This window comes from Astyanax mexicanus, chromosome 18 (genome assembly GCF_023375975.1).
Source record: "Astyanax mexicanus isolate ESR-SI-001 chromosome 18, AstMex3_surface, whole genome shotgun sequence".
Classification (NCBI taxonomy): Eukaryota; Metazoa; Chordata; class Actinopteri; order Characiformes; family Acestrorhamphidae; genus Astyanax; species Astyanax mexicanus.
The window spans coordinates 16,035,099-16,058,059 of record NC_064425.1 but is presented as its reverse complement, the minus strand read 5'-3'; the positions used below and the strand labels follow the sequence as shown (position 1 = coordinate 16,058,059).

The 22,961-nt window shown below is 38.3% G+C and overlaps 2 protein-coding genes across 3 annotated transcripts in view; one reads left to right on the top strand and one right to left on the bottom strand.

The window, feature by feature from the left end:
• The window catches only part of smtnl (smoothelin, like), a 34,366-nt gene extending 16,494 nt beyond the window's left edge, over positions 1-17,872 (top strand). For both annotated transcript variants that reach the window (XM_007245936.4, XM_007245937.4), the window contains exons 3-10: positions 5,606-5,687; positions 6,440-6,697; positions 6,798-6,860; positions 10,101-10,182; positions 10,355-10,498; positions 10,613-10,736; positions 14,831-14,982; positions 17,057-17,872. In XM_007245936.4, coding sequence (XP_007245998.3) covers positions 5,606-5,687; positions 6,440-6,697; positions 6,798-6,860; positions 10,101-10,182; positions 10,355-10,498; positions 10,613-10,736; positions 14,831-14,982; positions 17,057-17,183 — 1,032 coding nt within the window. In that variant the 3' untranslated portion in view covers positions 17,184-17,872. The remainder of the gene's footprint in view (positions 1-5,605; positions 5,688-6,439; positions 6,698-6,797; positions 6,861-10,100; positions 10,183-10,354; positions 10,499-10,612; positions 10,737-14,830; positions 14,983-17,056) is intronic.
• A 316-nt stretch (positions 17,873-18,188) lies between these two features.
• Positions 18,189-22,149, bottom strand: tmem199 (transmembrane protein 199). The gene is made up of 7 exons (XM_007245938.4): positions 21,998-22,149; positions 20,805-21,004; positions 20,072-20,145; positions 19,863-19,952; positions 19,695-19,737; positions 19,492-19,604; positions 18,189-18,593 (listed from the first exon to the last, which is right to left on the bottom strand). Exons 2-7 carry the CDS (start codon positions 20,971-20,973, stop codon positions 18,498-18,500), a joined length of 585 nt encoding a protein of 194 aa, XP_007246000.1. The 5' UTR covers positions 20,974-21,004; positions 21,998-22,149; the 3' UTR covers positions 18,189-18,497.
• Positions 22,150-22,961: the final 812 nt, after the last annotated feature.

The following is a 22,961-nucleotide window of genomic DNA, read 5'->3' as shown; positions in this document are numbered from 1 at the left end:
TTCTGGCCCCCAACAAAAAAAGTTTGGACACCCCTGTTCTAGACTTTTTATTGGCCTGTGGTTTTGCAGAAATGTTCAGGTTCCTACCATCATTTACATCCATGATTTCTTGTTAGTGCAGGTGTGTTTATGTACATGTTTCTGCATGCTGTCTTATGCTAACAGAGAATACATTTATCTTGTAGCTTGACTACAAACTATCTGGTCATTCAACAGTTGTTTAGGTTTAGTTTTATGTCACACATCACACATTTATCAAGTTTAACATTAAAGTCAGTACAAAGCATTACAGTAAACTGGGGTGAGATAAGGCTAGACTGACTTTAAGCTGAAGTAGTAGATGGGTGTAATAGATGAAACAAGCATTTTCAAATCTACATGCACATGCATACAGTTCACATTAAAATGCGTCTCCTAGCAAGATGCTGCATACTCTAGGTCCTTGAAGAGATAGCTGGCTGTTCAAAGCCTCTCTCCAGGCTGCCTCTGCATAGCTCCTTCCACTGGAGAGAGAAATTGCAGGCTTTGGGCCCTTTGAAGAACAGGTGTTTGGGCCTCTTTCCCCACATGGACGCGAGTTCCAGAAGGAAATTACAGAGCAAAGACCCTCGCAGGCCCCTATGATAAGAGTGTCTTCTCGCTGTCTGTCTCTGTATGCTACTTTATGAGCACTAGATCCCACTGACTTTTCCATTCACAGCAACAAGAGGGGCAGTAAAAGTCAAATTACTGCTGCCCTGAGCTGCCCCACGAATGCTACATCGCATTTCATTCTTATTCCATTCATGCTGAAGTATGATTCATCTCCTCTGCAGAGATTTATGCCTTCCATAAAATCTACGCCACTTATTTGGAGATCAGGCCTTGTGCTCGCTCCATAAGCTAGCTCTAATCTTTTTTTTTTACAGTGGAAAATATGAACGAGGCTATCACTGTAGCTTATTTATACCAAAAAAGGGCTCTGTGGGAGCTCGCTATGTGTGGACCTGCATTTGTGGCACTATATACAATACGTATGCAGGGTTCGAGTGACAGGGGCTGGAATAACCCTGAATCAAGCCTCCAGAGTTTCTTCACATGCTGTTCATTGTAGCCAGTGTTCCATTCCACCAGCCTAAAGTTCCCTAAAGCTCAAATATCAGATGCCAGAATATCCTCTCAGATATGTCTAAGATCACAGCCTCCCCTAGGTCCTTCATCAAGCCCGGCATTCAGCTTCGGTCAACCTTTCCTCAGACCGGCTTTAGAGGCATAAGCTGCATAGCTTTCTGCATAGTTTTCCCTGCCAGTTCCATGCCTTCTCAAACACAGTGCGCAGACATTTTGCAGTTAGGTTCTCATTATATTTGCGATTTGGAGTCTGATGGGAGAATATGTCCAACGTGAGCTCGCGATAATCCACGGAAAAATCCTCTTGTTTGCACCCCAACATTTTCAGGCAGCCAGCCAACATAGGGGAATTCTCAGCGTGCTCACATGGGACAGCTTTGACATTTAAACTCACATGAAAGCCTTTCTCAGAGGGGAGCCCATTGTCTCACTTGGCACTCACTGTTCCACTTTCTTGCTTGGGTTGTACACAGGAACCGCAGGAACACAGGAACACTTGGTGCTTCTTTCCACTTGGGGTCAAGGAGACCTTTCGCATGTACTTTACTGGAGTAGAATAAAACAAGAGGATTAAGAAGCTGCTAAGACCCTGGTTCAATTAAGACCCTGTTTTTTTACTGGATAATTTTAAGGGTTTCACTCTGCACAGGCAAATTAGCTTCTTCTCTACTCAGGAACTGGTATTATGTCCCATCACTTTTGCCATGTCCCATGAAAGGCCATGAAATGTGTATTGGATCTCTTGCACTGAATGCGAATGTGATGTCACGATCATTACCTCTCAGTGTGCTGTCCACTGTGGGTAGTTTTCCTGGTATACACATGAAACTGAACATAAAGGAATATTAGATGACCACACAAAGTATGGTCGGAAACGGAATTTTCATCCCTTTGGTGCCCACAATTAGACCTCACTCAAACTCTGATAGTTCACATCGCCTTGCTAAGAACAATCTGACCAGTGTTTAACCTCACTTACAAGATAATACCTCAAAACATATACAGGCCAAGCCATCATTTTGTGAAACTGCTATTTACATACTGCAAACCTCATACTGCAATCTCTAGAGAACCAAACCAATGGGGGAACTAACTAACTTGACTGTATTGAACTAGATACTACGCAATCCTAAAGCCTGATTGGACAACTATTGCAATGTCAAAAACCTTAATCATTTGGTTTCCAATAAAAAAGGATTTTAACAATATATACTACAAACTAAATACAGCAACAATAATGTGTTGTGTGTCCTTTCTAATTTCAGAAAATCTTTCAGCCTGCTCTCAAGGCCTAGAAAACCTCAAGGTTTCCCCACTGCACAAACACCAACATCTTGATGTTGGCAGCGAAATTTAAAATAATCTAGAAATAAACCCCTGAAAGGCCAAATGGAGCAGTGTGAAATTGAACAGAACATTTTTTTGAAGCTACTAGCACTTTTATAGTGTTTATAGGAGAACACTATAGTTGCACATAAGTGTTCTGGGCTTTAGCTGTGTCTGCCACACCACTTTCACTGTATCTCTGTGTATTATCCAGAGACAAGGGCAGGATTGTTCCCTGCGGGTTAGAGGTGATTGGCTTTTCTGCTAAAACCTCTGGAGGAGCAGGAGAGCCGCTTCTTAGGGCTTTCCTTGTCTAATATCTCACCTCCCTGCTTCCTGCACATATTTTATTACTCCCTGCTGCTCGTGTGATGACGCACTTTCAGAAACAGGGGGATTTGTTGTTCCTCAAGGAGAGAGACAACACTTGTGGGGTAAAGCCCTGTGAGTTTGTGTGGAAGTTTGGGGTATGTGTGCTAGGTACATCTGTATTCTTCTTTAGCTTCTTCATACTGTATATGATCAATAATGTTTGTATGATGTGAACATAAGTGGTTGGTCTGACAGACTGCAATACACTACTGGAGGTGTCGATAAAAGAAAAATCGGAGGTGTCGATAAAAGAGTCCTGGTGTCAAAGTGAGGACCTGAAGTTCTTGTGTCAAAGTGAGGACTGGGAGTTCTGGTGTCAAAGTGAGGTCCAGTAGTCATGGTGCCAATGTCAAACCTGAAGTCTAGATGTAAAAATGAGAGCTAAAGCCCTGATCCTGAAGTCATGGCATCAAACTGAAAACCTGGAGTCCTGATCCTAGAGTCATCCTGTCAAAGGGAAGACCTGAATCCTGGAGTCACGTTGTCAAAGTGAGGACCTAAAACCATGATGTGAAAGTCTTGATGCCAATCTGAGGGCCTGGTCTCAAACTGGGTCCTTTACTTATGGTGTCAATATGAGGACCTGGGGTCTTAGTGTAAAAGTGAGGACCTAAAGCCTTGTTTCTGAAGTCATGGTGTAAAACAGGAAACCTGAAGTTCTGAACTTAAAGTCATCCTGTCAAAGGAAATACCTGAATCCTGGAGTCACGTTGTCAAAGTGAGGACCTAAAACCATGATCTGGAAGTCTTGATGCCAATCTGAAGGCCTGGTCTCAAACTGAGTACCTAAAGTCCTGGTTCTAGAGTCATGGTGTCAATCTGAGCATGTAAAATCCTGATCCTGGATGTCAAATTGTGTTAAAATGGGTTCTTGGTGTGCAACAGCTCAGCACCTATTAGCATTTTACTCATGAGGAATGCTAACCTCCTGCATGGTGACTCTACCAGTGAGGGCCTCTATCTCTTACCATATCTGCTGACCCGAGAGGCTACTCAGGACAGGGCACATGTCAGCAGTGCTCCCTCCCAGAGAAGGAAAGGCTGCATGACTCACCACTCCCACCCTAAAAGTTTCCGAAGCTGGAGCCCTGCCATGTCGACGTGGGTCTCTACCGAAAAGATCTGTGTTCTGCAAGAGAACCGGAGATGCGTGATTTTTATGGTCGAGCGGTGTATTCTGCCTCCCCCTGTCTCCCAGAGGGACAGCCAGCTGCTTGAGCCCCTCGCCCCTCGCCTCTCCAAAACGCAAACCCCTCCAGCATTCCTCCGGGCTTACGTCACCTGGCCTTCTCCTCCGCTGGCTCAATTACCCCTCCGCATCTCACACTCAGGAATTCACTTTTCTTTTTTACTGCAGCCGCGTGGAGCAATACGCCGCTCGCTTTTATATTCCTGGCGCATGATTACATGCTGGGTTTTTACACCCCCCTGCGTCTGTTTGTGCTTGTCAGCGCCTGCACGAGGGTGCAAATAAGGAAATAACAAATTCCCAGAAAAGCTGAAAGTGGGTTTCGCCGTGAGTCAGGCCTTGCGTGTGGCGATGAGTGGGGTTTGGCATGTGTCAGGTATCCATCAGTCTTCTGGGAATAGGCATGATTAAGGACTTAGATTAGCTGTAGTGACTGATGCCTGAGCACACGATGCTGATGAAATCAGAACCAGGTTTATTTCCTTCAGTATTTATGATTCAAGAAAGGAAACTCACTACTATTCCTGCCAGAGATCTAAAAGGAGCCCACATAATTAGCGTTTGGCAGTTGGGGTCCTTGGAAAAGCGTGCAGGCTTGTAACCTTTATGTGCTGCAGACTCACCAACCTCAAGGCCATTGATATCAACAGGGTCTATTTCTGCTGTGTTGGCAGCAGCAGATGGTCCTGTATTTGTATTTAGGGCACACTAAAGAGCATAAGAGTGCATAAGAGCAGCTATTAAGGGTTAAAGAAGGCAGGGTGGACATCCAGTACAGTGATAAAACAAGGCTGGTGGTGATAGGGAGAGGCAGATAGGGAGCAGCAGGACTAGTGGTCCTGATAGGGAAGGTATAAATCTGGTCGTCAGGATCCACTGATTAGATTACATCAATCACCCATCCTTTAGAGTGCTCCAGGAGATGAGATCGCCGTTCTGGAGAACTTGGAGCCTCGGAGGAATGTAAGGCTCTTTCATGTCACTGATTATTGGATAATTACATCAGAAGTCATGTGTTACTCCATTCGGGTGTTTCTTCTTAGTGGAAAAAAAACCTTTAGACTGTGGATAACAAAGGAAGGAATTCTTTTCATGGAGACTTACCACAATGCAGAACCACTGGATTTTGGGAGGTCCCTTCATTCATACCCCTTTACAACAACAACAACTGCCTACCATGTAAACATGTAAATGACAGCATCTCAGAAGCATGTTATATTTGAATAATCTCCAAAATCTGATCGAAAAAAAACAAAGAAAAAACACCATGTATCGATACCAGGCTGATGTGCTCATGCTCATCCCACTGTTGCCAGACAGGCGCATGGCACAGGCTCAGGCAGCTGTTTGGGCTTGTTGACAGGGAGATAAGGGAGCCAAGAGAGCGAGGCAGAGTCAGTATTTACTTATCCAAATGACCCTGGGCAAAAATATCCTGCCAAACACAACAGGGTAACAAGATGAACACACGAATAATAAACCACTTCTTAACAAGGCAAATTTATTGGTGAGGAACATTTGAATATTTTATCAGGCTTTATCAGGCTTGCCTGGAAGCCATATGAGCGTGTAGGTCTTATGAGTCCTTCCTTGTATTATGTCTTTCAGAGTATTGAACGTGAGGAACCCATTGAGGTGGATCCAGCTCCAGCCCCATCTGGACTTGAGAATGGACACACACCCACAGCAGGTAACGCTCCTCTAATTGTGTCCAACTGTCTCTACCACAGACCGTATTGAAGAGTGGGCAGTATGTCCCTTTTTACTCCCATTGTGAAGTGCTGAAGGCAAAAGATGGATGAAATGGAAGCCGCCATCTTGTTTGCTTTTGGTTGTGCTGTAGAGGCAAATTAGACCCAGAGCTATATGACCTCTAACAGGTCGCTCCCGATTGATTTTGACATTTATTAGAAACTAAAAAACACTCCTCAGTAGAACAGTCCTATAAAGACCCGTTCTCAGTAGACTGTTGGTTACATTTATTGAAGAACCTATTAAGGCGTTGTGGTGACACAGCTGCATTAGTTTTCATTTTATAATTCAAATTACACTTATATACTCTGACATTTTGTGTTGTTGGTTTTCTTTTTTCCTACATGTTGTGCATGCACAGAGAATTGTGGGTATCTGAAGGCCACAAAGTACACAGCATTTTCATTTCTTGGCTGTATATAAAGGGTCCTTTTCTTTGGAACCGTGTTCTATGATGGAGCAGCTGAGAAATGCAGTCCACATCAGCTACACTCTTTCTAAATGGTTATTGGCTTGGACATTACTGTATTTCGTGTAGAACCTTGCTATTGTGTGTGAGAGTCTATAACATGATTAACATGATTCATAATACAAATACAAATGGTAAAAACATTCTTAAAAGCTGCAAGAAACCTGTTAACTCTATTGACGTCTACATTTATAATTTTTGTCTTTTCTCCATATTCTCAGAAAACTCCACTGTGCCTTTAAGAGAGAGTCCTCCACCCATCGGCGTGTCACAACGAAACTCTCCCCCAGTGTCTATGGCGATGCCACACCTGCCGATCACTGCAACCACCAAAGTAGCAGATTCTCCAGTCCTTAAGGGTCCTGAGTCACCAAGTAGCTCAATGCAGTCAACCCCTTCAGATGTAACAGATTCACAACCAGACGGCCAGACAGACAGCAGTGACAACCAGCCACAACTTGAGTCACCCATTCATGCAGGTATATGTGTCACAATGCATTCATCACAACTTGCAGATGTAGAGATTAATCATTTTACAGTGTCTTTATCTAACTCTGTGCGCCTGGCTTGTTCCTGCAGTATCGTCAGTGAAAACATGGACTCCAAGTCCTGTGAGGACAATGGGCTCTCCAAGACTCAACGGTAAAGTGAAATAGTCCGAAAAATTCAAGATATTTACACAAATGTTTAGAGTTGTGCTTCTGCCAGTGGTAAACCATTGATGTTGGAGCTAGATAATTGTTTAGGCCATAAGCGAGAAGAGGAAAACTGCATTATCATATGTTCTAGCAGTGCTATTGTGTTTCTAATAGTATGGTGATTGGTTGATTGCTCTGTTACTCACTATTTATGATAGTAGCTAATCAAACCTATATGATATTTAATCAGTGTTGGGAAGGTTACTTTTAAAATGTAATCCCTTACAGATTACTGATTACATCACTCAAAATGTAATTTGTAACGTAATCAGTTACATTACTTCAAGTGAGTAACGTAATCTGATTACTTTGGATTACTTTAAATATTGTCATTTTTTTTAAGCCTGAATGAATGTAACAAATAGATAAACAAATAAAACAGCCTTTTCAATCACTCTATCAAAATACTTATGAAACCATTTTATCAAACAATTTTATAAAACACTTCTATAAATTGATAATAAAACCATTTAAAACTAAACAATGTAACAACAACTGTAAGCTATCTATTTGCAGGTTTGCCTCCAGTGTAATTTTGACAACAAATTGTGATTTAGTCTTAGTCATAGTCTTGTGACGAAAATAGTATTTAGTTTTAGTCACAATTTAGTCATCTGAAATGTTTTTAGTTTTAGTCGACTTAATGTCATAAGAATATAGTCTACTAAAATTACAGTAAATTTAGTCGACTAAAATGTAAAGGGTGTAAATGTAAATGCTTTTTCATCAGTTCCCTTGAATTATTAACTCTACATGTATACAAAATGAAACGTTTAATAACCACTTGAGTAATATTGTTAATGTTTGAAAGTGAAATATATTTATATATGATTTAATGTATATTATTATTATTTTAGGTGTGTGACTATACATATTTTACATTTAAAATTTTGCTCTAGAAATCAGGTCATAAAACATCTGAATAGATAAATTATAGTTTAAACAGAGCTGTAGATGCAAAAACTTTTAAAGGATCTAGTTTTATCTCCAGCACTCACCCAGCACACCTACTGGAGCTACAGTCTATAAATGAACACACATTCACACACTGTCTTGTAGAGATGCTCTCAGGATGTACTGAGAGACTTCATGAGTTAAAGTGAGAAACTTATGAGAAAGTGCTGTAAGGAACTTTACACAGACTTTTGGGTTCATAGATTCACTTATTTTATTGTTTTATTTTCGTTATATTATTGAGTTCCTTTCTGACCTGCTGCTGCTTTAACACTAGCTATATCTTTCCCACTGTGAGACTAAACAGATGATCTGATCTTAATGAGTGAGTTCTGTATCAGTTCTGTGTTTTAGTGCACTGCTGAGTTAAACACCCCATCAGCTCATGTAATATCATCAGTATTAAAACGCGGATCTCTGCATGGAGATCTGTGTGACTCTGGTCTGCAGAAGCTGAAAGATTAGTGGTGTTTTTACCGGAGATGGAGTCGCTCCACGCGGTTTACACGTTATCTTGTTTTTCGCGACGTCAAAAGAGAAATATATCGCCTCTCCCCTCTCCCCTCTCTATCTCTCTCTATCTCTCTCTCCCTGCTGAACACTGTCGAGTTAACTTCCAGTCGAGCTCCGTATCGACAGTTTAATTCCGCGCGGCGCTGCTGCAGGAGAGGCGGGTACTCCACCTTCGCTAAAGTAGCAGTGATTGGATCTCTTCCTAACTGGTCACTACCTTTCACAGACCTAAATCAGTCTGATTGGATTTCGTCCCTGCCAAACATTTTCGTCTCGTTTTTATTCGTTGACCAAAATGTCAGTTAATTTCGTCTCGTTGTGTGAGCGTGGAGCCGCTGTCTGCCCCTCCTCCCTGTGTGTGTGTGCAGCGAGACGGGAGGAGGGGCAGACAGTTCCCTGTCATATCAGAGCGATCTCACCGCAAAATGTTATTTGCGTTTTGTCAGTGTTGGATTGGAAGAGCAAAAATAGGAAAGTACCGCAATGTAACCATTTTATTTTAGCAGAGTAACTGTAATCTGATTACCACTTACTGAAGCAGTAACTGTAACGGATTACAGTTACTTATAATTTGTAATCTGATTACGTAACGCCGTTACATGTAATCCGTTACTTCCCAACACTGTATTTAATCTATCTCAAGAAGTTCTACCCAATGGGGGAGACCACTAGGTTCTATCTACCTGGACAAAAAAAAACAAAATCCTGATTAGATAATACATTTCATTTTTATGGGGAACATAGAATCAATTAATAAATTAAGGAATTAAAATAATTTTTGAAGGGCTGCACAATATTGCATCTTGCCATATACAGCTCTGGAAAAAGTTAAGAGACCACTTAAAAATTATGATTTTTTTTTTATTTTACCAAATTGAAAACCTCTAAAATATAATCAAACAAGCCATCAAACCAAGCTGAACTGCTTGAATTTTTGCACCAGGAGTGGCATAAGGTCACCCAAAAGCAGTGTGTAAGACTGGTGAAGGAGAATATGCCAAGATACATGAAAACTGTGATTAAAAACCAAACCAAATTTGGATATTCCACCAAATATTGAGTTCTGATCTCTTAAAACTCCATGAATATAATCTTGTTTTCTTTGCATTATTTGAGGTCTGAAAGCTCTGCATCTTTTTTTGTTATTTCAGCCTTCTCTTTTTCTGCAAATATATTTTTATTTAGAATTTGGGAGAAATGTTGTTCGTAGTTTATAGAATAAAACAACAATGTTCATTTTACTCAAACATATACCTATAAACTGAAGTGGTCTACTCGTATCTAGTATTTTGCAATATTAAAGAAATACAGGAATTTTCACCAGATTTCTCCTGAAGTCAATAATCCAACATGATATTATGATTTTAATGATGATCTAGAAGGTTGGAGTATGAAAATGAAAATTGTGAGTACTTTCGTTCAATATCAATCAAATTGTAGCTTGTTGAGTTTCATTACGTGACATTTCACATCCTGTGATGTGGCATTATGCTACTGGGCATGCCCACATTGCAGTGACGGTATTAAAACATTATATTGTGCAGCCCTAGCAAGATATTTCCGAGGGTCGCCAACTTAATTCTAATCCTGACTTTATTGACCACAAAGCAAAGTAGTTTTTAACAGTGTATGTGGATATGGTATATGGTATGTGGAATGCATGCATATAAAATGATTATTCCATCTCTAACTAAAGCCAACTTATATCTATCTACAGAGAAAGTATCTACTTCTGCACCATCCAAGTCTGTGGCTTATTCAAGCTACTCAAGCCTCCAGAACCAGATCAACACAGACAGGTTGGTCTTATCAAATGATTGTTTACTAGACATAATCGCCTTTGGACAACATGGTGGGCACAGTTCTCTAATGCAGAGAAATATAATCCCACTAAAGAACTGAGGCATTTAATGGAACCACAATAAAGCCTAATTGTTGCTTACACCGCTTTCCTTTCCCTCTGTGTATCAGGAATGTGGATATTCCGGGAGAACTGTCTTTTGGCAGAGGGATAGAGCGCAGGCGGGAGCTTGTGAGGTCACAGACTCTCCCTCGCAGCCTTGGAGCCCAGGCTCGCAGGTCCATTTTTGAGCGGTTAGATTCTGAAACCAACAGGTAGAGGCATTCTGTGATTTCTTTCATACTCCTTTTCTCAGACTGCATATAAAATAGTATAAATCTGCTCTTTTCCTCATTATTCATTCTGTTGCATCCTTCTTTTCTTGTCAGTCGGCCCAAGCCTGTGGACTCCAAGCCCAAACTGAAGCGATCTCAAAGTTTTGGTGTTTCCAGTGCAAGCAGCATCAAGCAGATTCTTTTAGAATGGTGTCGCTCCAAAACTATTGGGTATCAGGTGAGGCATTAGACTAACATTAGAGACATTTGCTAGACTTTGGGAAGATATTTATAAGACAAACTTTGTACATCTACTTTGTAGGAACTGAGGAAACCAAAATAACCTATTTAGAATGTGTTTGAGAGGCTTTAAAGGTCTCATTCTATCATTTTAAAATTAATTTTAAAATGTCTAGTTGTGGTCTCTTGTATGAATGAATGTATAAAAAAAAGTGCTCAGGTGTTTCTATTTAGCCCTGCTTTAGTTCTCTGAATTAGTGGTCTCTGAAGAAAGACAGAATTTGGCTCTTGCTCATGAATATTCATACATGCAAACCTATCACCTCTGATTGGCTAACAGCACTGCAGCAGAGAATGCCTACATGACTTCACCCCCCAGTAAATTTTGCAGCTTTTAAAACTCAAAGGACAAAATGTTTTCAGATATACAGCCTTATTTATAAAGATACAGCACTGAGTGCTAGGTAAAGTTAACCCTTAAACTTCACTTAACGTCAGACTCTTAGCGTTGCTCAGAAGCTAGGCTTAGAAGAAATGTTATCAATGCAGTGAGGCGAGCGTAGGCTGCCCGTGAAGGTGGGTGAGGCCATAAACTCACTGGATTACGTAAACACCTAACATCTCTCTGATTGACTCGTTTTTCTGAGGCTTTTCTTTGCTTAGCTACTGTAGACAATGGAGACTCAGAAACAGCTTCATGTGCAGCATGCATATAAAAATCTGAGAGACCTATAGTATTATACAAAGAAAAAGTGAATTTTAGCAGAAGAAGACCTTTAAAATAAAAAAGATTCTTTGAACGGTTCATCGAGTGATGCCATAGGAGGACCACTTCTAATTCTTAATATTCTAATATACAGATGTGTGAGTGGGTAAAACCTTGGTAAATTGGTAAAGAACTCTTACATCAGTATGCTTTTCCATTCAACAATTTCCTTTTTATTTTATTTTTTTAATGAGCTTCAAAACAAAGTGCAAAACAGTCGAAATGCAAAAAGCCAAAATGCAACAAAAAGTGATCAGAAATGCTTTGCAACTAAGCAAAAATGTAGTTTCATCATCAATGATTGGCATACACACATCGACATACACATCAATAAACTGTAGTTACACTTAAGACAAACATTTCCCCACTGATCTATACTCTACACAAGTGCTCGGCTTGTATAAAGCAACAACAATTCGCTTATCAGTTAGCAAAGGTGGTCTGTAACTTGAAACGACTGGTCCTACAGATGGTCCGATCTCCATACATAGCTTTTTACATTCTAAAATCCTCAGGATGCCAAACCCAAAACTTGTCAGACAAAATTGATCTTCTGTTGTACCAGAACTGTCTGGTGGGTTTGTGTTCCCATATGTGAGGAGGGCGTCATCAGAATGACACAGAGATTTCAGTTCTTATTAGGTGGGCATCCCTCATTCTGTCCAGAATCTTTAAACGGCCAACAGCACAGCCATAAAAAGACTATAAATGGTTAGATTATTCCAAAAAAGCATAACATATTGCCTGTCAGTGCTGCTTCTCATCATGGAAACCTACATCATCTAAAGTTTCTTCTTATAACGGTAGAAAATAGACACCTAATGTATTTAGCATCTAAAATTTCTGCTGAAATGTTGTACTTGCACATAAATTTTGTAAAAGATTTGAATGGAAACCAGGCAGATTTATGGTTCTTTAGATATTGAAAATATTATTTACACTTGCACATCTGTATAGCAAACATGTTTCTCTATGGAACCAATTAGAAACTAATTTTAGAAGATTTATTTAGAGTGATGTTGAGGTATTTAATCCTCTCTGCTCACTGAAATTATGAAAACCACAATCCAGAATGAATGCCAGACATGCCAACAAAACAATGCAAGATGCCACACAGTTCATTTTGTGAAATACAGGCATGATTTAAAACCAGCTGACATCTTGTGAGGCTTTGTTAAGAAATGTGTAGAAGGAAAAGAGAAGAAAAGAGAAGATTTGGCTCGGTATCACCTTTAGATACTCTCGAAGAGTTCTGTCTTAAGAATTACAGTATAATTTATATGACTTCACTATAAATGATTGGTCAATAGGGCTGTGGTATACTATGTGTGTTTCTGAATGTTTGATGGGGAGGACACTGTTATATAGTTGAACTACACCCTCGCTCGCTCTTCTCTTCTTCATAACTGTGCCAGTCATTCCATGCGGTTTTCATTAAAGACAGTGCTGTCATGGTCAAGGCAAATTTAGTGAAGGAGAACAATATACGAATACAGTATGACGATGTTGATTTTCACACTGACAGATGGCCTTTTATTCGTCATCTGAGGATGAGGACATAAATGATATTAAATTACAGAGTCTGAGAGGCACAAGGGAAGCCACAGACCATTACAACATCTCCAGTCTGCCTTCAGCACTAGAGTTCAGAGAGGAGGACTACAAAAAGTCACAAAAAAAAAATCTTTTTGTTTTTGATGACGTGATTAAGACGGTCATGTGCATGTTTGACAGATATCATCAACATGGAGTAAACTATAACCAGCTGTCAAATGTGCTTTAGATTATATTTGGTCAGTGTAACAGTCCTGCTGATGAGAATTCACAACAGGGCTGGGTTTCCTGAAAGCATCTTAGCTCAAGATGATCCTATAATGGTTGAGAAAAGCATCACACTCAACACTTTCTCTACGCTCTAAAAAAGAAATTATAATGGTCTTTAGCCAATACTTAAATAAATAAACAGCCTGTTGTAGATATAAAAAAAATAATATATATGAATTTGGTAGGGTTTTTATTTTCAATTATTGTTTTATTGAGTTGTAGTGACATAAAAAAAATCTGTTGATCATACTGTTGAATATTGACATTGTTTGACTTTATTAAGAAAACTTCAGCAAAATCGACATTATAGGGGCATTAGAGAAGGTTGAGAAAATATATGAGCAAATCAACAAGATTAATAAATATTTTTTTGGTAATTATAGGCTTCCCTAAAAAACAAAACTTAAACATATTCTCTTCAAGGTGATTTTAAGTCAGCTGAACAAAAAAAATATTAAATTACACCATAAACTACAGCAAACTAAAAAAAAATGCAGTGTTGTGCTCATTATATGAGTTTGATTTATGTAAATTGATTTTTTTTTGTGCAGTTAACGTAAAAATATCTGTTGACGGTGACAGTTATTAAGTTCATGCTATTTCAAAATGCTTTCTACTATAAGTGAAAAACTAATTCACCATACTTAAAATACTTTTTTGGATCAATGTAATTATACAAGAAGTTCACACAAAGCAAATTTGGAGCGTTACTTTTTGTCCATTCTTCAAGATATTTTGGCACAATATAAATAACTACTATCAGAGCCTATGTAGCTTGGGACAGGAACTAGTATTGTGTCCCATGACTTTTGGCTTTACCCATGGTAGCTAAAGAATGCTGCCCTGACCAGTAAAATATGTGGGTAAGGTCTCCTGCATTGAAATTGAATGTATTTTTTTCTGTTTTTATGGACAATTCTAGCCAGATACTGCAGGTCATGATTATTACCACCCACTGAGACACTGTCCACTGTGGGTGGTAATGCTGTTTGTGATGTATTCCTGTTACACATGTGACACTGCAGCTTTAAAGAGGGACTTTAAAAGCCTGCTCAACTTTAAAAATGGAATTTCCTATATATTCTACATCCATTAGCATGTCTTTTTGAACTCACATCACCTTTCCATTAGCATGTAGAGCAGTACAATTAGCCTCTCTCACAAGATATCACCTCACAACTTATACGTGTGTATTTATTCCCAAGCCATCCTCTGGGACAACACTTCATGTTCAATTTACATACTGCAATCCTATGGCTTTAGGCATGACAGTGTACATTATATCAACAAGTGAAAAACTTATTTTTTTCACAACAGCGACAGTACGTTCTGCTTTCCTTGCTGTTAAACATCCACCTACACCTCATGAACAGCTTGTTAACTAGATGGAAGGCGTGTATAAGCATGGAAAACATAAAAACATCTACAGTCCAGGGACAGGCAGTGTTAGGAACCACTGGGCTCGTTAAATATCCATAACACTTTCTTTCATTCTCCTACAGAACATTGATATCCAGAACTTCTCCTCCAGTTGGAGCGATGGCATGGCCTTCTGTGCCCTGGTCCACTCGTTCTTCCCCACCGAGTTCGACTACAACGCCCTGTCCCCTGTAGACCGCAAGCACAACTTCGAGCTGGCCTTCAGCACTGCAGAGTAAGTCGCAACATGCACAATTATCAGCGTTTACCATGTCAACATACTGTACATATTTGCTAGCGCTACAGTCTCCACCGTCATCTGGAAGGCATTACATAGCGCCTCATTGCTCGAATACACCAAGGATAAAACGTACACCTCCACATAAACTCCTAATGAACCTTGTGCACAGGCTTCCACGAAACGGGCTTCAGTTCTCAGAAGCAAACAGCTAGCACATCATCTGCCGGAGATTTCATTTGTTACATGGCGTTAAAAGACTAAACGAAGTGAGTGACGAGAATGTTGACCTGAGCACAATTCTCAGGCTGCTCTTCTAGTATTAGTCAGCTGCACCATGTCATCTTTCAGTGATGGCACTGGAGATACTGTTACTGACTTTCCGTTGCTTCTGAGAACTTGATGTCTGTAACGTAACCCACGCTTTAAATCACCAACCCAAGCCAACTAACCCTAGGCCTTTCCCCTGGTCTCCTCTATCTCGCAGCATGCTTTTTTTCCATTACTACAGCCAGACATCTCTGAACCCAACAACTCCCTCTGTGTACACCAACGGCACTTAGTGGCTCGGTTATTAGGTGCACTCTTCTAGTGTGGTGTGTTTTATCTTCTTTGGCTTATAAAACTTCTCATGTTCCCTGAGCAATAGATCAGGGGTACTTAAACATACAGTTTTTGTATATAAGTTTGCACCTGAAATTTGCACTGGGTTCAGGGTCCGTAGAGGATAAATAAACATTATAAATCTTGTGCATTGCATGAAGAACAAAACAAACCTGATGACCAAAGTATAGTCCTCAAAAAACTGCATTAATTACACTATAAAGACAAGAATTGGGATATCTGCTAATTTATTGTTTATTGTGAAATCAAGGGTGGTAAAAAATATGGATATACGTAAAATAAGCACACCAGCTTTATCCAAAAGAAGGAACTCATTATTCCTGAGTCCACTCCTCTAGAAACGAACAGATTCCATGGTTGTATTAGGTATGAACATCATGCTTGCTATGAATGGTCATAGCAAATCAAAACTCATGATCACTTGCAAATAACAGTTTGGACACTCCTCAGAACAGATCTAACTTGAAAAACAAATTAGTGATTGATCTGCAGTCAGATTGGCTCAGATTGACCTAAACATCATTTAAATTCAAAATCACTTAAATCTGCTTTAACAATATTTGACATTTAATGTCCCTGAAATAATCAGATCTGTCAAATTAAGGTAAAATATCTGTCACGTTAGCTTAAAACACAATATTCAGCCAAACAAGGACTTCTGAATCCAGCAATCAGATGGATTAGATGGGGACAATCCAAAGTCAGCAAGAACGTAGCTCTCTATTAGCGCTTTTCCACCGTCGTGGAACCAGCACAGCTCTGGTTTGCTGTACAACACACTTTGTTGATGATGTGTTGATGTGACGTTTTGACGGTGGAAACACTGGCTGGTCACTAAAAAGCGCTATTGGTCTTATAAGCCCAAACAGCACTGGTTCAAGAACCAGAGTTCTTTTGGTGGAAAAGTGCTATAAGAGGAGTGTAGACACTCTATATTTTATTACAGACATCCTTCGGAAGTTGTGGGAGTCTACCACATATCAATAACAGCTCCCTGATGCCCGCAAGTCAGATAAAATCTCATGGAATCTAGAACGAGTCCCAAGAAAAAGTGAACACAAACGCACAAACCCTCAATCGCATGTGTGAAAAATTCTGTTGTTCATATTCATGAAATGAATACAAAAAAGAGAGGGTTCTCATTGGCCTGTTCTCTGCCAAGAGTCCGTGTTTTATCCAATCAGTTTTTAGTGTGGGCGGGCAGTGATTTTTTTTTTCCTCTCCTGGACGGGATGGGTTCAGTTCATTTCACCTCTGACTACTCTAAAGTATATCCATGTCTGGTAAAAGAAAAAAAAAACACAATAAAAGTCTTGCCCACTGTACAGTTTGTAATAGTGATTTTAGCATTGCTCACAGAGGACTAATTGATTGGAAAAGACATGGTAAGGTGAGTAGGGGTTCCTCCCTGAAATACACTGTAATAACCCCTTTTGTCCTTTTCCAGGAAGCATGCTGGCTGTGACAGGCTCATTGAGGTGGAGGACATGATGGTGATGGGCAGAAAACCAGACCCCATGTGCGTCTTCACCTACGTCCAGTCTCTGTACAACCACCTGCGCAAGTTTGAATGAGCCACCACGTCACTGCAACATAACAAAAAGGCTTGAGACTTTTCTATTCAGCAGACGCTGAAAAAGTGCAACACTGCCCCCTGCTGGACTGGATGTAAGTCTGGTTCAGGATCTCATGAGTTGAAAAGGTGCGAATGAGGGACACTACAGTGATTTTCCTCTTGTTTATCAAGAACAGCCACTATTTATTTCATTCTCCTGTAACTGTTTGTGCTGTTTGAGTATGGGCCTCTAATGGACGCTGTGTGCTCTGACATATTTTTCCAGAGGATTAAGAATTTGAAGGAAATTCATCATTTTACCTGCAATGAAAAGCCAGCTAGTCGACTGCAAACACAGAAACATTACTTCACCTTTATAGTCTTTTGAAAGCTTTTGAAACACAGACATGTACAGATAAAAGGTACATTATATTCTTTTTTTTTTTTTTAGAATTTAGACAGATCACATTTTTTATTTGCATTTTTTTAATCTATTTATCATTGTCACTGTTTTAAAAGGATGGATCTAGTACAAGAACGACTATAGGATTTGTTTTTCTCATTTTTTTCTGTTTGTACATTATATCAGTAGTGCCACATTACAGTCCTGCCAAAGCTTCTCTTTTACACTGTGCACAATCAAATATGTGTGTTTTCAAGTAAATGCCATATTAGGTATAAATGCTGTAAATATGATGAAAATAAAATGTATTCCACACTGGTCCGTTCTCCTTTGATGGGTGTGACTGAATTTTGGTGTTTTTACATGATCATTATATCAATGGCATTAAAATAATACATTTTATTTTAATTATTATCCAATAATGTAGATTTTATAACATTCCTAAATGTGAAGTTGGACAAAAGTTAAATTAGAATTCCGTTCTGGCTGTTGAGAGTAGCACTGCCATGTATCAAACATTCACATTGCCTACATAACATAGCATTTTTTTTTTTTTTTTTACAAATATTTTTTTCATCCACTTTTACCTCTTATGTGAACACAGCGAAACAACCACATTAATGATGTGTAATGCATATCATTTTTTACTAAATAAATCAAAAACACATGTATTACTTTACAATTACACAAACACGTCCATTAAAAGGTACCTCATAACAATAAATTAATAATGAGAAGACAAACAATATTTTACCTGCTGTTCTTTACACAGTTATGTTTTTTGTATTACTTGTTCCATCCTGAATCCTTCCTTAAACTGTGGAAAAGATTTTTGATTTAAAGATGACATATGGTAAAGAAAAGCTCCCTGATGATGTCATGGGGAAAGGATCCAGTGACCAGCCTAAATCCCTCACTTGCTGTCGGATGTTACGGATCTCCCAAATCACCTTCCATAGTCCGTACCAGGACATAAAGCTCTGCCAGACCAACTACAGAGGCAGCAATGACTGCAGAAATTACTCTCTGAAAAAGAGAAAATATCATTCTTACTACAAAACAGACAGGCGAAAACTGGAGAAAACTGTAGGTGCAGTGTACATTTAACACTACTGTTGTGTTCATTTTAGTTTTATTCATTTAGTCAAAAATAAATCAATCAACCAATAGAAATCATATATTTTTTTAAGTTTTAAATGTACAGATTTCTTTTTTAAAAAAGTGGCTGTTCTGAAGATATGCTTTTTTTGTCAGGCAACGACTATATATTTTCACCTGATGTTAGGACAGATACCACAGATAACAATACATTGTGAACAATACATTTCTCATCTTCTATTTGCTATTCATTATCTGCAGGTCTTATTGACCTGAGTTTATACAATATCTAATATACAGATTATTTTATCAATAACAAATACACATGGTACTGTTTATTACAGACTACTTTGATATATGTTTAATGTTTTAATTTTAAGCAACAAAAAAGCTTTTTAAAATATTAAAAGCTCAAAATTTCATGTGAAAGCCTAGCCATATTCCACCATTGGAGATAGTATATGAAAGTGTATGTACTAAAGGAAATTCTGTTAGTGATGGCTGGTATGGAGTAACTTAGTGCTTGTTAGAGTGTTTCTATGGGTTTCCAATTGTCGGAATTGTCGCAATTGGCGCCTTGTGCTGATCGGCATCACCCTTTGAAGTGATGTGAGGAGAGAGCGCCATCTACCCACCCAGAGAGAGCAAGGCCAATTGTGCTCTCTCAGGGCTCTGGTAGCTGAAGGCAAGCCACATGAATGCACTGTATTTATGCTATATATTTTGGTGCACAGAGATTGCACCTCTACTATGAATATTATTATATATTAATTCGGTTACAAAACTGTTGGTAAGCCCTGCTGTTGGTATGAAAGACTGTTCTTACCGATGTTGTTTCTGTGAAGAGATACTGACTCCCCATGTAGGCACATGCGAAGGTTGCAACGACCGTTACCAAGAAGTTGAAGACAGTAACAACAACTGCTTTAACAGAGCGAACTGTAGGACACACAAAAGAATAATAAAAAGAGTTTAGAAAAAGAGAGCTGGTAAAAAGAAGAGTAAAATGGAAAAAAATAGATAGTTTACCTTCTCTTCCAAAGTCGGCTAGTGTTCCATGACTACTAATTTCCTATTAATAGAAAAATAAAACAAACAGTCTCTCTGAGACTTGATTTGCATCTAATAATACACAGTTCTAAATTATAATATTTGTAAAATACATCATACATAGATGATCAGAAAATCAACACTTACCTGAGGATTTACATTCCGTGTGATTCTCATGTATTCTTCATTTGCCAGCTTTGCTTTAATCTTCTCTAGACGCGCCACCAACTCAGGATTCTGCTCACATACAAAAAACAGGAATGGGAATGGGACAAAATCCACACGTATACAGCATTAACATCAAAAGATACATCTGCAAATGTTGTGCTAAATCAGTGTGGTATAATTTCACTTACTCTTGGAGGGAGTTCGACCTTGGGAAGATATAGCATGCTGTCTTCCAGTAACTCATGAAGATACACTGGATATCCTTTGACAAAACAAGATCTGTATTATCTATCAAGTTTTAAGGTTAATCATTCTATACATTTAACGTTACTGATCTATGGTCTGATTCAAAATAAGCACAAGGATGAATATCAAATTTAAAATCAATTCAATTATCGCTAACGAAAACGAACGAAATAAGAAAACTGAAGGTGAAAAAACATTTTACTGATAGAATACCCTTCGCTTTTATGTTTGTTTGTTTATATATAAGCGCTGTTTCGAGCAGTCGAATAATACTAGAATTAATCAAATATAACCAAAACTAAGCACTAATAGTAATAATTAAAACCAACTAAACTGAAGGAGAAAAAGTAAAAACTAAAAATGATTTGATAAAAAAAAAATGAATAAAAACATTATAACCTTGGTAGCTAAAGTGTATTTACACTTTGTATTTTGTCACAGACACACACAAATCTCAAAAGTGACAAGGAAAACCCTGCATACAAGTAATTCTGGAGCTTTACTATTGATCACAGTGTAAAAAAAAAAAAAACAGTTGAAAAATAGCATAAATTAAGACGGAGGGTTTTGCACGACAGCAACAATTTACATATGCTGCATTTCCAAATGCACCAACACCAGTTGTGCACAGGTAGGTGATGAGTGTTCTGCAGGTTGTATACATTCTAATCTTACCATTTTCCTGAAGAAGCTTCTGTAATCTTCTTGCTGTCTTAAATGGAATGGTTGTCTCCTCTTTAATTGTTTCCAACTGCTCAAGTAATTCTGGTGATGCAGTGTCTTCCTCCAGTAATTCCTTCACTTTCTCATGGAATTTTGGACCAAGTGTAAATGAAGAGGCCATGATGTACAGTAGGATCTGTTGTAACCTGTGTCTGGGAGTGGGACATCATCATTAACGTAGTAGTAAGTAAGCTAGTAAGCTAGTAAGTAAGTAATGTAGTAAGCTACAGCTAGTTTGGACACAGTTTTTTTTGCATTATTTTAGCATTTTTTGCATTGTATATCAGACTAGAATATGTTTTATATTTATATTTTCTTAAAAGTAGGCACCCCTTGTTTAGATGACCGATTTGCACTTCTTGGCATTTTCTCAGTCAGCTTTATAAAGTAGTCACCTGACTTGAATTCCTTGCCCTCTTAATGTGTTTAAATACATCAGTAAAGCTATGCAGATGTAGAGTAGTTATACAGTGAATAGTCCTATTTGAGTAATATTCTAATCCATATTATGGCAAAAACTGCCCAACTAAGTAAAGAAAAAAAATACTTTAAGAAATTAAGGTGAGTCAATCTGAAACATTTCAAAAACTTTGAAAGCATTCCCAAGTGAAGTCACAAAGATTATCAAAAACATTATGATGAAACGGGCTCTCATCAGGACCGCCTCAGGAAAGAAATACCATGTTATGTTATCTCAGTTAAGTTACAAAGGATGAGTTCATTAGAGTTACCAGCCTCAGAAACTGCAGATAAGAGACACCTAAATACTTCACAGAGTAAGGTATTCTGTAAGGTATTGTTCCTTCATAGTCTGAATGACTTCAATAATCATTTACAATGTAGGAAAAAACATAAATAAATAAAAACACTGAATAAGAAGGTGTGTCGAAATTTTCGACTGGTACTGTATATCACAACATACAAAATAAACGATTATAGGACTAACTAACATTACACAAAAAGTGTTCAAAAGTACGGTAATAACAACAACAATACCTATATGTAACACAATGTAACACAATAAATCCAGTGTAGAGCAATGGTGCTAACTAGCTAGCTAGTATTTAGCTGAGGCTGTCATCACCTATTTATCGCTCTAATGCACGTTTATATCCGCCAAATTCCAGAATTAACCGCTTCTTTACCTCGTAAACCAGGCAGAAATCACATTAACATGCTGTTTAAAGCGCCGGTTTTCTCATATCTGCAGATTGTAACCACTCAGGTCCAGATAACTAAACACTCTACAGCAGCAGGAACTCCATCAGCTGACCCGTCCAACACTGATGAAGTCAGACTCTTCCGCTTTTCTTCCCCTCATGTGAACATGATGCACCGCGAGCCGCGTTCAAGAGCCTCAGTTCCAAACACCAATCACCACAGGGATTTATTAGCAGAAGTTTAGGGTATTAAGGAACAAATAAATCAGTTTACTTACAAATACTTTACTTTAGTAGAAATGTTGGTTATCTACACTTTACTGGAGTAACCGGCTGTTTACTTATACATTTTCACACAATTATCTGAACTTTCTACTCCTTACATTTTAAAAATTGCCTTGTTACTCCTATTCCATTTGGTTAATGGGCATATATGCAGCTGAAACGTTTTTCAACATTATCAGTTTAATATAACATTATAGTCATTATGGATTTTAGAAAACTGTGTTTTAGGGAAGGGGTGTCTAAACTTTTGTTCTTAATGGCATTGTTTCCCTTAAATTACTTTTATACTTTAAGTAGTTTTGAAACCAGGACTTTTACATGTTTACTTAAAAACTTAAGTTGGTACTTCAGCTTCTACTCCTTACATTTTCACACAATTAAAATATTCTTAAAATTCTGAAATTGTTGTTGTCATTTAAGTAACATCAGTATTTTAACCTTAAAAAAAGAAGAAAAAAAATATTATCTGATTCAAATTTGGATTTGGTGTCAATATTCAGAAACAGTTTGGATTACCGATCACTATTTATTATATTTTAATTAAAAAAATAATTAACTTATATTCTTTACAAACCTTTTTTAGGAATATTTTTTGCATCACAAATAAAACAAACAAAAAAGGTTTATTGTTGAATTAAAAAGAACAATTACGTATTCTGATTTA

Coding starts and splice junctions, on each gene's coding strand:
- tmem199 (XM_007245938.4), bottom strand. CDS start 20,973: ATGGCCTCTTCATTTACACTTGGTCCAAAATTCCATGAGAAAGTGAAG. Junction 19,605..19,694: donor AGCCGACTTTGGAAGAGAAG/GTAAACTATCTA, acceptor TGTGTCCTACAG/TTCGCTCTGTTAAAGCAGTT. Junction 18,594..19,491: donor TCTTCACAGAAACAACATCG/GTAAGAACAGTC, acceptor TCTCTTTTTCAG/AGAGTAATTTCTGCAGTCAT.